The 13,970-nt window shown below is 38.0% G+C and overlaps 1 protein-coding gene across 5 annotated transcripts in view; it reads right to left on the bottom strand.

The window, feature by feature from the left end:
* Nucleotides 1–13,970, bottom strand: part of GRIP1 (glutamate receptor interacting protein 1) — a 447,814-nt gene that overhangs the window by 79,602 nt on the left and 354,242 nt on the right. For 2 of the 5 annotated variants that reach the window (XM_037845411.1, XM_037845413.1), the window contains exon 10: nucleotides 8,479–8,634. In XM_037845411.1, coding sequence (XP_037701339.1) covers nucleotides 8,479–8,634 — 156 coding nt within the window. Of the gene's footprint in view, nucleotides 1–8,478; nucleotides 8,635–9,288; nucleotides 9,445–13,970 lie in introns of all 5 variants that reach the window. The other 3 variants (XM_037845412.1, XM_037845414.1, XM_037845410.1) reach the window with 2 other exon arrangements.

Here is a 13,970-nt window from a genome sequence, read left to right as displayed (position 1 = left end):
AAGATGCATCTGCTAGTATCAGAGATTCTTTAAACCCATGTGATCTTTTTGTACTCTGATACTCTACACTCTTTCGTACTGCTTGGTCAACTCTCTCCACTGCTGCTATTGAGTTGCCAAAGGATGTGAGAGAAAAATCACTATAAATTCATATTATATTAGGCCCTGGAATCCTTTGTTCTGTAACATTTTGATATTTTATTTGAGTCATCAGAGGATCTGTCTTAAGTGTTTCTACCCTTTTAAGAGTCAAACTTTACTCTTTACCTCATTTCCTATAAGATGAGAAAGATAAAAACCATCTGACAAGAGCTCCTTCAACAATTCTCTTCTCAACCTCAATTTCTGTATATTACCACCTATTCTCTCTTCCTACTCTTCTGATTTTGGAGGAATCCTGAACACAAGACTCTTGATACAGCTATCTTTCCTTTCACTTCAAGGTTAAGTCCCCCATTTTGTTTTCTTGATACTCTCGTCACACTCTCTGACTTTGTGCCATACAAATTTCCTCTCTTCCTGCTTTTGCAAACTTTCCTACTCACTCCCCTAACCTTCTGACCTATGTCTAAAGATTTGTACTAATTCTCTAATGGCTTAAAATTTGGCTTCTCTCTACACACTTTACTGAAATTGCTTTCCTGACAGTCACTGATGACTTCGAGATTGCTGGTTAGGCCTCATTCGCTCTAACCAATGGGCTTCAGTGACCAATCCTTTCTTTCTGAAATTCCTCTCTGTTGGTTTCAGTCAGGCTCCATTCTTAGTTTCTTACTTTCTCGGCCCCTGCCAGTTCCTTTGCCTCCTTCTGCATGCCTAACACAGAGTAGCTGTGGTTCTGCCCTAAGTCTTATCTACTCACTCAGACTTTCCCTCATTCACTTTTAAGGCTTCTAATGTGACTTCTGTGTGTATCTTCATAAATCTTTCTCTCTACTGTCTCTCCAGTTCTAGTTTTGAATTTCCCTATCTGTTAATATCCCAACTACAAAGATGTTTCATTGATTCCTCAAACCCAACATTTGCAGAATTGAGTCAATCATCTTTGCTTCCTCACTGACACTACTATTTCTATTATGGGACCATCAGGCCTGTAGTCTTCCAGCTTGAAATTGCAAAGTAGCCTTTGGCTTACAACTCCCCATTGTCTTTTAAATTCAATGAATTGCTGAGTCTTTTCAGGCTGACCAGAGAAATACATCTTGTACAAGACCTCTTTCCCCTTTCTACTGTCCATATCTTAATTCAGGTTTTTCTTACTTTTTATATCTAGTTGTTCCAATACCCATATTTCTGGGTCTTCTCATACTCAATGTTTTCTACATTTATTGCTAGATTAATGTTTCCTTCATGGTGTGACCCCCATTGATCTACCCTCATCATCACTAGTATAGATTATTGTATAGACTTCTAACCAGTGTCCTTGCCTCTTGTCTATGCTAACATCTCCAAACTGATGCCAGAGTGTCCTTTCTAACATGCAAATGTTACCCCCCAACTTAGAATCTTTCAGTGGCTCTCTATTTCCTATGGAACAAAATCTTCAATTCTTAGCAGAGAACACAGGGTCCTTCATGAGTTCATTTTCTCCTATCCACCCAGGCTCATGCGCCTCCATTCTCCCGTCATGTACCATGTGCTTTCACACCTCTGCATCTTTACATCCTGGGCTCTCTGCCCCTTTGGACCTTCATCTGTGTTTTAAATGCCCTTCATCTGTGTTTTAAATGCCCTTTTCTTCCTTCTTATTTGCTCTGGAATTAACTCCTTCCCTGACTTATTCAGGCAGAATTAAGTACCTTCTTTTCTACCTTTCCACAGACTCTACTACATATCCTAGTTCAGCATTTACCAGATTTTTGTTTGCTTGCCTGTCTTAGGTTGGGATCAGTTATTTTAATCTTTGAATCCCAATGATTCAATGAATCAAGTTTTGTGAAATCATCTACATTTTCCTTTTTTGAAATCAACACTTTATATAGATGATGCTGAGTTACCATAAGGAACTAGAATCCATTCTTCAGAACCCAAGCTTTTCCACTGTGGTAGATCACTTGATAATTGAAGCTGACAGAGCAGGGGATGGTGAGGTAGATCATTTGCCCAGGAGGAGAAAGGAAAGAGCTACTTCTTTTCCTTAAAGGATAGTACTACTATCCATGACATTACAGTAGCCTGCAGTGAGGGGTGACGGTACCTCTAATCCTAAGCTTTTTTATGGGTGGGTGGCCTACAATTCTATGGTCTGATACGTGACTATACATATTAATTCAGATCACATTTTCTAGTGTGGTTCTGTTGATGTTGAGTGTACTTCGTTTTCCAGATCATATGTTTTGCTATCAGTAGCACAAAACCATCAGAGTATACTTCCCTAGGAGTAAGGATCTGGAGATTTGCATTTCTTTCCAGTTATTACTCATAGCAGGCAGGAATATAGTATTAGAACATCATCTATTTGGCAGATTACTTCCACTCCACCTTTTAGGTAAAGATTTTGGACTTCAACAGAATACTATTTTCTGTGAATCTTTCTATAAGTTCACTTTTTTTCCATTTGAAATCTCATTTTGGTATAGATTTTTGGACTATTTAGTTGGTGTTAAAATATGTTTTTAGACCTTTGAGTCAGCTGTTTATCATCCCCACTAATATAATCAAGAAGAAATGGGTCAATTTAAAGTAATAGAGGATTAGGTTAGATATAGTGAAGACTTTCTCAGAATTAAGATTTGCTTTATTTTTGGAACAGTTAGAGAAGATAGTTGAGGAATTTCATTCACTAAAAGGTTTTGAAAATAAAAATAAATCTTTTATTTATTCAGTGTGGGTGTCATTAAGTTTATAAGTTCTATCTGGAGGCAAGTTGAAGTGATAGAAATTATTGGGACATATAATTTAGTATTTAAAATAAATATATGTATTATATGTTTACCCAACTGTGGGTAATAACTTTGACTAGATTATTTCCATGGAGGTGTGGCCCCATGCATTCAGCTTGGGACTTTATTTAATTACTTGGGCCCTATAAAAGCTCAGAAACAGAAGGACTTCAGAGAAGCCAGAGAATGCCATTCAGTGAATGCCAAGATAGACATTTTGAAGATGGCCATTGAAACTCAACCTGGGAGCAAGCAGATGCCAGCCATGTGCCTTCTGAGCTAATGGGTTTTCCAGACACCAATGGCCTTTCTCCAGTGATGGTATACTTGTGTTGATGCCTTAATTTGGACATTTTCATGGCCTTCAGACTGTAACTTTGTAACCAAATAACCCCCCTTTTAAAAGCCAATCCATTTCTGGTGTTTGCAAAACAGCAGCTTTAGCAAACTAGAACATTACATAAACAATTATTTAAAGTTATAATTTATATCATAAATATAGGATTATGTCAAATAATTTAGAATTTTACAATTAACTCTGAAAGTCCTCTGATATATTGGGATCTGTTCTCTGAAACAGTAAAACTTCATTTGAAATTGTATAAATTGATTACTCATACATATTGAAGCCTTAAAAATGATTACCAAATATGAAAAAGATAAACTGTAGATTTAAAGATGTTGAGCTAGAAGAAAAAACAATCAATATTACTTGGAGGAGAAAAAAGATGAGCTTGATTATGCTGTTTTATTAATGTGGTCAATCAGAAGAAGAAAGTAAGGGTGATTTATGAATTATAACACTGTGGTTTAAAATTTTGTATGATGAATTCTCTCTCCAGGAACAGATACTACTGCTGGAATTTCAGTTGGTACTAGGCTGTGAGCTACCAGCTCTGGCCTGAGAAGTAGCTCCTTATACTCATTGGTGAAGATGGAAATGACTAAATTACTGACACACCGTGTTTGAATACTGCTAACTGGGTGTGTGCAGAGGCTGTGTTCAGGATTTGCGTCTGCTCTGTCCTGTTCTGATTTACATAGAGTAGGATCGGTTCACAACCCTTCATTGTTGCAGGAAATGAGACTGTGTTTTTGTCAATTCTAATTTTCCTAGTGTGAGGAAGGGGGTAGATCCAAAGACAACTCTGGCTCCACAAGTTTAAAAACCTGCCAAAGGTTTCCTTAATGTAGAACGTTGTGAGGTTTACTATCAGATATGAGGAGCATTTAAAAAGCATAGAGAGCAAAGGGCCTCAAAGAGTTATTAATGTAACACATTTTTCATTATATTTTGATCTTGTAATCTGAGGTTAGTAACCTTTGTCTCACTTAGGTGTTCAACATTAGCGTCAACCTGCTGTGGACCCAACACATCAGGTATCAGGTGATCCAGTTCAAGAGAGCAGTGGTGGTGGTCAATACCTCTCTTCTCCAAATAATGGGGGCAGCTTGCAAGCTATCCCCTGCAAGAACTCCCTGCGTGGTCTCTTAGCTTACCACTAGCTGCCTCTATCTTCCATTCTTTTTTCAAAGGTAGGTGGGCGAGACTAGAAAAGCTGTTAGGTTTTTTATCCTCTTCCTTTCAACTCTTTTCAATGTCACCCTCCCTGGTAGAAAATGTATTCTAACTTCTACTCTTTTCTGTAATTCAGACACACTGGGAACAGGTGGGGTCTCTACATTTGCTCTGTGCAGGAGCAGGAAACAGAAAGCAGGAGGAGCTGCCAGCTCTACTGCTCAGTCATGCCCACATGACAAGGCAGATGATGTTCTGGAAGAAGCTTTGGGCTCTGTGGCAGACAAAGGGGCAGCTCAGACAGTGGGCAAAGACCAGTAAGTTTCTGGGAGAGGCGACAGGAGGTTCCCTGTGACATGGCTCTGTTGTCCTCCCAGGGCTTTGTGACACTCCCTGAAAGCTTAGAGCTTAGTCTCTACATCATTTTCCCTGTAAAACAAGCATGGCACTTTCCTGTTTTAAGCCTTGTAACATGTTGGTGCAGACTTCCTTCTTTTCTCCTTTGGTCAATGATACAGAGTATTTTACTACTTTATGTGAGAAGGTTTCATTGTTTTCTGACCATGTCCTTCCACATGTGAGAATTTTTTTGTTTTGAGGGCTTTGGCCTCAACTCATCACCGATACAGCAAAGAGACTTTTTATTCTATTTGCACCTTTTGCCACGATTCACCATCCACACAAATGGCCTGGTTGCTATAGAAACACAAGTTGTGTGGTGGCACACAATAAAGACATAAATAAAGTGGTGAAAGTAAACCACGGTATAGGGAGAGCATCAATGAAACTTTTATCAGTTATTTGGAGAAATCTTTACATCTAGTGCAACCAAAATACTGTGCTTTGTTTTCCAGGTCTTTTGAATTGACACACATTTATAAACAATCTGGTAAGTATATTGTCAGTGATGCTCCACTGGCCAATGTCTACAGCAAATAGGAACAACTAGAAATTTCATGACTCAGGTTGCTGTGTATACTTCTACTATGCTGGAGAATAATATATTGGTTCAAGAGAGAATTTTTAAGTTGGTTACGGATATCAGTGACAGTGTGTCCACAGCTTTGTTTCCTGCTACAAAATTCAAGATGTGTAAATATCAACCTCAGATAGTCAAACATATTATCATTCATTTGGAATCACTAATGGCCTTAATCAACACAATATTATCTAACACAAACAAAGGTTAGCCACTGAAGCAGATGTATAAACTTTAAATAATTCGTTTTAATTGCTCTTTCCTGCTGAGGGCTGTTAGCTTGTTGCTGTCAGTGATGAATGCTGCACATGAAGTCATGATATGTAAAAAATTCCAGAAACAAACCTTGAAGATGTTGTATGGAAGACTCAAGACCTCTGTATTATGCTAAAGTGTAACCATTGTGAAAAATGCTTAAATCTGAGAAAAATGTCAACAGATTTTCACACATGACAATTCAGATGGAGGTATAATAATGGCTAACACATATTATTCCAAATAGCTAACAATTAAATAACACTTATTATTTACCAGGTGTTTTTCTAAGTACTTATATATATTGACTTACATACTCTTCACAATTACCCAATGAGGTTAAGTTCTATAATTATTCCCATTTTGTAGATAAGAAAGTTGAGGCATAGAGGACTTAAGAAACTTGGTCAAGGTTCTCAGCTAAAAAGTAGTGATGCTGGGATTAGAACTCAGACAGTCTGGTTTCAGAGTCCATGCTCCTAACTAGTTCACTATATTACCCTTCAACAAGTTCCTTCCAAGAGTAAATAATTTACTTTAGTGGCAGTTAAGAAATATAAGGAACTCTAGAAGCTCCTTGCTCTCATTTTGACTAAACTCACTCTTCCTTCCATTTTCCTATTTCAAATTTACTGTCATTTAAATATATTGAAGATGACAAATCATATATGTATGTGTGTATATATATATATATATATATATATATATATATATATATAAAATGTTAGAGAGGGTACCTATTGGAATTGGAATTAGGAATTAAGTGAAATACACATACACATATGCAATAGAGTGATCCTACACAGAATACTGAAATGTCGTAAACTAAGTTAACAAAACTTGGTGCATCTGAGGACCAAAATAAAATAAGAATGGTAGAAGAGACACTGATAATCTAGGGACTTCTATACTACACAAACTTGCTTTCTTATTATTTTTTAAAAGTTAATTTTATTTAAAAATTTCCAAATTGTACAGTCTACAGTCACCAAACAACAAGTCCCTCAGTAACTTCTTACCTTCTTTCTGTCTCTGTGAATTTGCTATTTCTAGATATTTCCTGTAAGTGAAATCATACAATATTTGTCCTTATGTGCCTTTCTTAATTCACTCAGCATAATGTTTTCAAGGTTCACCTATGTTGTAGCATGTCTCAGAACTTCATCCCTTCTTAGGGCCAAATAACATTCTCTCGTGTGTATATGTACCACATTTTGTTTATTCATTCATCTGTTGATATACACTTGGGTTGTTTCTACCTTTTGGCTCTTGTGAATAATGCTACTGGTATACAAGCATCTCTCTGAGTCCTTGTTTCTTTGGGCATACACCTAAGAGTGGAATTCTGGGCCATACGGTAATTCTGTATTTAACGTTTTGAGGACCCACCATACTGCTTCCCAGAGTGCCTGCATCATTTTACATTCCCAGACAAATGTTACATTTGAAGGGATATGCAAGGTGAAGTCATCTTATGCCACAGTGGTGCTCTATCTTTTGCAATGGTTTGCTTTATAAGGAAACTCTCAGGTTCCTGTAACATGAAGGAACCACTTCCCAGTGTGAGGGATGGCTGGTCTCCTACCCTGATGGTGGGACTGGTGGGACTGGGGAGAGATCCTCCTGGGAAGAGATCCTCCTGGGAAGATGAATCTCTGACATACAGACTTAAGAGCCAACAGGTCCAATCACCTCTTTTTACAAGAACAGTCTCTCTTCAATACCAGCTTTGAAGTATTTGGGTTTGGTTTTATTTAAGTAATTAAGGGTGCCCCTTTTTCTTATTCCCATTATAAGCTCAGGGTGAGACCTCATCTTCTTAAAGTTTCTTTTACAGGATTCATAGTCATGGCCACCAAATGGAACATATAGTACAAGAAATATTCACACTTATATAGACTATGATTTGACTGATCTGGTTGGAAAAGGAGGTATTCTCTTCCTCCCAAAGCTATGTGATCAGCTGAGAGGGTGTGATTTTCCCCTAAAGAAAAGGATAATTCAGGAGTTATTTTCGTTTCTTCCCCATTAAGACACCCAATCACTTTTTTCTTTATATGTTCAACCAGCTATCCAAAAACAACTAGCCAACCTTGTCCTCCCCAGTCTATATTACGCTTGGCTATTCCAGCAGATCCTATTTCCAATAATCCTAGTTGAAATTCCTAGACATCAGGATGCTTATTATAAAGACAAGCACCCATCTATCCTTCTTAAGGCTGGAGAGGACACTAAGAAATATTATCTGTTAGAGGAGTGACTCTCAATGGTGTGGGGGTCAAGGTGGCAGGGACTTGGTTCCTGGGGAAAGTACTGGAATCTTGAAGAATGAGGTATAGTTTGAAAGGTTATATTCAAACTTACCTTTTCTTTCCTTTCAGTCATTAAAAATTATTTAGTATGAAATTGACAATAACAATAAATGACATTCTTGTATTTATCAGAAGGGGGCATGCATTAAGTGTCAAGACTTCTTTAGAGTGAATAAGAAACTAAGAAGAAAAATTTTGTGTTCAAAAGCTAGGCAGAATATGAGGAAGGAGTCTTAAAAGAAAAATCACATCTTTGGGTTATTTTATCGAATCAAAAGATCAAGGAAAAAAGCTGTAGGCAAAGATAGTATTAATTAATTCAGTCTGATGTCACATTTGGTGCAATCAGTATCATACAGATAATGGATATCATTTTATTATGCTAAGGTGGCACAGAGCTGGTAGCTAAATAGCATCTACCTGATCTTTGAGGCATTGTAAAACACACTGCCCATTGGTTTCAGTATTTCAAGACTTCAATGCCCACATGTTTTCTCCAGGCCAAACAACATCAGCTGAGATTTCACTTACGTGAGCTTTTGAAGTCTTTTTTTTTCAGTCTCCTCCTCATCATGGTTCCACGTGGGCTAGTGGAGTAGAGGCTGCGAGGTAAAGTCCCCATGTTCAGGGAACTCAGGCTGTATGCACTCATGGAGGTAGGAGAGAAGGATGAAGACACCAAAGCTGCTGTAAGAGAGCGAAGACTTGGCACAGAGCATTCTCAGGCTGGGTGTGAGCCTGCCACACTTGTCAACCAGTACAATTCAGAGACACACGCAAGATGCACAGCAGTGGCTCATAAGCACCCCAACCAGATGGGACAAGGCCTCAGGAGCCCTGAAGACAGCACTTCAGAATCACAGAGTTACAAGTGACTATAAACACCTGAGGAATAGCAGTACCCTTACAAGCCAAACGGAACACAGACAGGCTCTATGCATTTTGCTTCAGACAAAAACAAACATTAAAACAAGTTTCTCCATAGACAGCACCTCGATGCAGCAGAAGCATAATCTTATTTTCATAGATATTTTTCTGGCATGCATTTCATAAATGATTCCAGAGACACAAAGAAGATCTGAGAACATTGTACTCTATATAATTCACTGAATTTTCTCTTAACAACATAGAAAGCATTCTGAACATTAACATCCTCTCCTAACAACAAATTCTCAAGATAGAAAAGCAAAAAGGCTTAAGAGATGTCAGAGATGACAAGTTGCTATTACCAGAGAAGCACACAACACCCATGGAGCCAAAGAAGTAGTGAATTAAATGAGGAAAGAGTTGAGAGAACATATTTTAAATAAAAGACCAGGAGCAGAAAGCCTGGAACATTACGAGGGCTGTTTGGAGGAGGCGTGTGCTGGAATGTCCGAGCTGGCGCTCTGCAATAGTCAGGGTGGTGCGTGTTATGGTGATGGTGGGTGGGGACGCTGCTGTGATTGACGGCCCAGGAATCCCAGGTAAGTTGCCTGTCGCTCCTCTGAATTTTCACTGCCCGTATGAAGTGATGATGAGAAATAAGAAACAAAACAAAACCAGACAAAACAAAAAGAACCAAAAGAGGAAAATGTAACTGAACTGCACAAATAAAAAGCGTAACAAAAAAATGAGAGCTGCTTGCAAAGAAAAATAAATCTGTGCAACTTTGCCCTTTTCTCAGTGGTCAGCAAAACAAATGATTAACATCAGGGATGGAAACTTTTCATCTCCCCAAGGATAATGCATGTCTTTCCCAGCCCATTTTTTCTCATTTTAAGATGACTATTGAATCAATTTCTAATCTCCCCCCTGCACTTTGCAGCAGAGATTAAAAACATTTTTTCTTTTTAACTTAAAAGTCAACCCCATAAAGATCTATGGCACACTATTAGTAATTAAAGATTTGCAAATCTTGGCCAGTTAGTAGCTTGTTTTGAGAAAGGAAAGAAGGAACAATAAATCGCACTGGCTCATGATTCAAGAGGTTTACTAGTCACACACCACGATTTACTGCTCTGACATTTTAATTACACTGTGATCCATCATTTGAATTTGATTTTCCTCAACAATAAACCACTCAAATCATCTATCACTATCAAAATCTTATCTGTATCTTGACTAATAAGGAGAAAACAAAAGTCTCAATATATTTCATGATTTCATGAAAACTTTAAACTTGAAAGAAATATATAATTTTAAAAAATATTTCATGTGTTCTTTTATTTCCTTAAGATGCCATAAAATTTTAACAAAGTTTATTTCAAGTCTTTGTGACTCCTCCCTTTATTTTTAAAGAAATGTTTATCATGTTTCCATTCTATTTGCAATGTTGTTAAGAATTGATGTTCTACCCAGATTCTGAAATATGAACAATATTACGTTATTATGTCTGATACGAAATTTCTCATATAACAATATTAAAGAGGTAAAAATAACATACGAACTCACATCTTCTACTTTTCTGACTCTGACATAAGATGTTGTACATGTGAATTATTTACTAGTATGTAGTCATGTCAGGATGGCCAGATACTCTGTAAGTACTTAAAGAAGGGTTGTTAGATAAGAGCTTAAGTTATACCATCCGTGATTGCTACACTTCCAGTCTGGTATGAGAGTACTGGCAGGGTCAGATCACTGGAGGGTGAGACAGACCTGGGTTGCAGTTCTGGCTCGAGACCTTCCTCTCGATATGACTTTAGACAGTTATTTTGCCTCTCAAGGCCTCAGTTTCCTCAGCTGTCAAGTGGAGATCATAAAAGTATCTACCCTACAGGACAACTGTGAGGATTAAATGAGATTATGCACATAATTGCTTAGCATGGTCTGGTACAGATTAATATGAATTAGCTATTATCAATAATATCGATTCTACCTACTTTTCTGTCTAGTTACCAACAAATAAAGTATCTTTTAAAGAGAATAGGGGTATCTCCACTTAACAAATTTCACTCCCTGAACACTTAAATTTTAGAGACTATCTCAGAAGTCCACTAAGGAGAAGAAGACTTTCATAGCAACCATAATTTTGGGGCGTAGGCCATCTGCAATGCTCTCTGTACCCCACTGCTGATTCTGGTTCGGGTTCTCTCTCCCTCGCCACTGTTCTAGTTCAAGCCACCAACTGCTTCACCTGGACCACTGCCACAACTGCAGATTTGGGTCCCTGATTCAACTCCTGCAGCCTACTTTTCAGTATCCACATCACAGCCAGGTGATTGTTTAAATACATAAATCAAATCATGGCCACTCTGTTTAAACTATTTCGGTGGCTTACCATTACAAAGAGAATGGAACAAACTGCTTACCCTGACTCCAGGTGTTCCGGCCCTATTTATCTCTCCAGCTTTCTTTGCCACCATTCTCCTCATTACTACTGAGTCAATAACACCGGCCTTATGTCTGTTTTAGACCGAGCCAGGCTCCTTTCTGCCTTCGGGCCTCTGCACTTGCCTGCTTTCTGCCTCTAACATTCTTCCCCCAGTTGTTTGTATGAGTGGCTCCTACTCAGGGCTCAGCTCAGGTGCCAAACCTGTTTAGAGAAGTTGCTGACTCTCTGGATGAAGGTTGTTTACTTAGCTACCCCCTATGCTACCCCATTATTGCTTTATACTCTTCATAGCATGTATGACTGTCTGAAATAGGTTTACTTAATATATTATTATTCAATATTTATTTCCCCATATTAGAAAGTGAATTCCACAAAAATAGGGATCTTATTTACCTTTTAGGTATACAAGGAAATTTTTAGCAAGATGCATTCTTGCTGGGTCTGGCTAATCTACAAACACAGCTTCTCTAAAGAGGACAGTCCTCTTTACAAAGGCACTGTCCCCATTCAAATGAAGCCAGAGTATAGTAAGAAGATTTCATAATTCTACACTCACTTTTTGACCCAGTTCTTCGTGGACTACTTTGAAAATTACTGGGCTTTGTTAGGACTGTCAAGCTCAATAAGTCAACAAGAAGGATATTATTGACTGTCTACTGTGTGCCCCAAAGTGTGCCAATTGTTATAGGCAAGTTAAATGTAGATTATAACCCTTACCTTGACTTTAAACTATTAATGGGCATGGAATCTCTTTACATATGAAATAACTCAAGAGACAAAAATGGCATGAAATAATGCATGAAATTTCACATCAAAGATAATAAATGCAAAAGGTGTTCAACAATAATGTCGGCCAGAGAAGAGAGTTGCTGCCTTTTAAAGTACACGCTCTGAATCCATTCTGTTTTGTGGTGTATACTTGATACTCATATAGTAAGAAAGTAATTCAGGAGTTTAATAAAAAGACATTATGTTTTTGGTATATACTTTCATTTTTCAAAGCACATTCATATACATTCTCTCACTTAATAGTCCTAGTAATAACAAGAGTCAACTTTCACTGAGCACTTATTAAATACTAAGGTATTGTGCTAAGTGTTTTTTTCATGGATAATATCAGGTAAACCTCACAATATACCTATGAGGTACGTATCATTATAACCTCCATTTTACAGATACATCTACTGAGGTATAGAAAAGGTGTTTAACTTGCTTAAGATCCCAAGTGGTGGAGCCGGGCTTAAAGCTCAGGAAGTCTGACTCCAGAGTGCCCCTTCCTATGGGTATTCTTAAATCCTGTCTCACACATAAGTAAACAGTGAGGTTACAAGACCTGCCAAAGTAATGCTTTCCATGGCGACATCACTGCTGAAGTTTTAAAAGCGTCTGACTTGGAGGGTACTTTTCTTTGACCATCTCTCTAATTGTGACCTGTTGCCCTGCACAGGGCATCTGAGAGAGCAGGCAATAGCTGCTCCAGTGGCTGCGCCCGGAGCTCACAAAGCAGAAGGTTCTCCTGGTACAGAATGTACTGAACCTGGTGACCCTGTCCACTTTCCCAAAGTCTCCGTTTCCTTCCTCCATGATTATGGCTCCCTAAGGCCCTGAGTGAGAACAATTTTTAACCTTACTGAAAACTCATTTTTCTATGCTTCTTTAATGCTGCTTTCTAAACGTGAAAGGCACAGCCGATCTCTTATTCCTAGTTGATATGTGGGTTTCTACATTTCCCACAAAACACTGTGAAGAATGCTTTATTGTCCAGCAAAATTTGGGAAATGCTGTATCTCTATCCACTTACAGGCTTAGAGACTCACTGTTCAGGCATCAGAGATCCTGAAAAAATAACCACAACTTTCTTGTGAAAAAAGAGTGAATCTACGTAACACAGTTGCCTTACAAACAAAAACAGAAGTTTGAGGACAATAAACACAATAAAAATATTTTATTTGGTAATTTTTTCCCTCTCAACTGTGATTTAATTATGTTTAGGAGCCAACAATTATTTCCTCTTGGAAAATTCTGATTTTTACTATATAAAAATCTAGAGAGGATGCCTGTATGCTACATAAGGAAAATGATAAACAACTTTCAGCAAAAGTAGGTGACGGGGTCAGAAGTGGAAGCTGGAATTACCTAACTATCAGCCTCTCCACAGTGAAGAAAATTTTGTTTTGGTCCATACATTTTAGTATATAAAGTCATCTTCTCGAATTGTGTTAGCAGGTAAAAATGTTTAATATTTCATGAGTTAGAAACTATTTGAACTATTTATGATTTGTATTCAGTGCATATAAAAGGGAAACAAATGAAGTTGCTCAAGACAATTACATTCTTAAAAGGGTGTTACACATTTCTGATTCACTGATACTGGAATTTAGCAAGCATAATCCCATGCTGAAAAAGCACTACACGGTGTGCATTTTTTACCTACTGTGTCCCAAATCCTGTGACGACTTCAGATTAATTTGGAAGAAACTAGAGTTTTAGAAATCTCTCTTCTCAGCCAGTGTGTGGGAGAGGGGCTGCCTGACAGGAGCAGGTGTGCATTCCCATGGATTGCACCTTCCTGTAGCTCCTTATCATTTCTATTTGAATGGTGCTGAATTCCTTCCCATAACCTGCCTCTGTTGCATCATTTCTCTACTCCATTGTGTAAAATTAAAATCTGATAAGGGTAACGTTGTACCCAAGATTTTCATTAGCT

The sequence above is a fragment of the Choloepus didactylus genome, chromosome 8 (assembly GCF_015220235.1).
Source record: "Choloepus didactylus isolate mChoDid1 chromosome 8, mChoDid1.pri, whole genome shotgun sequence".
In the NCBI taxonomy this organism is placed as follows: domain Eukaryota; kingdom Metazoa; phylum Chordata; class Mammalia; order Pilosa; family Megalonychidae; genus Choloepus; species Choloepus didactylus.
This window is presented reverse-complemented; position numbering and strand designations above follow the sequence as displayed.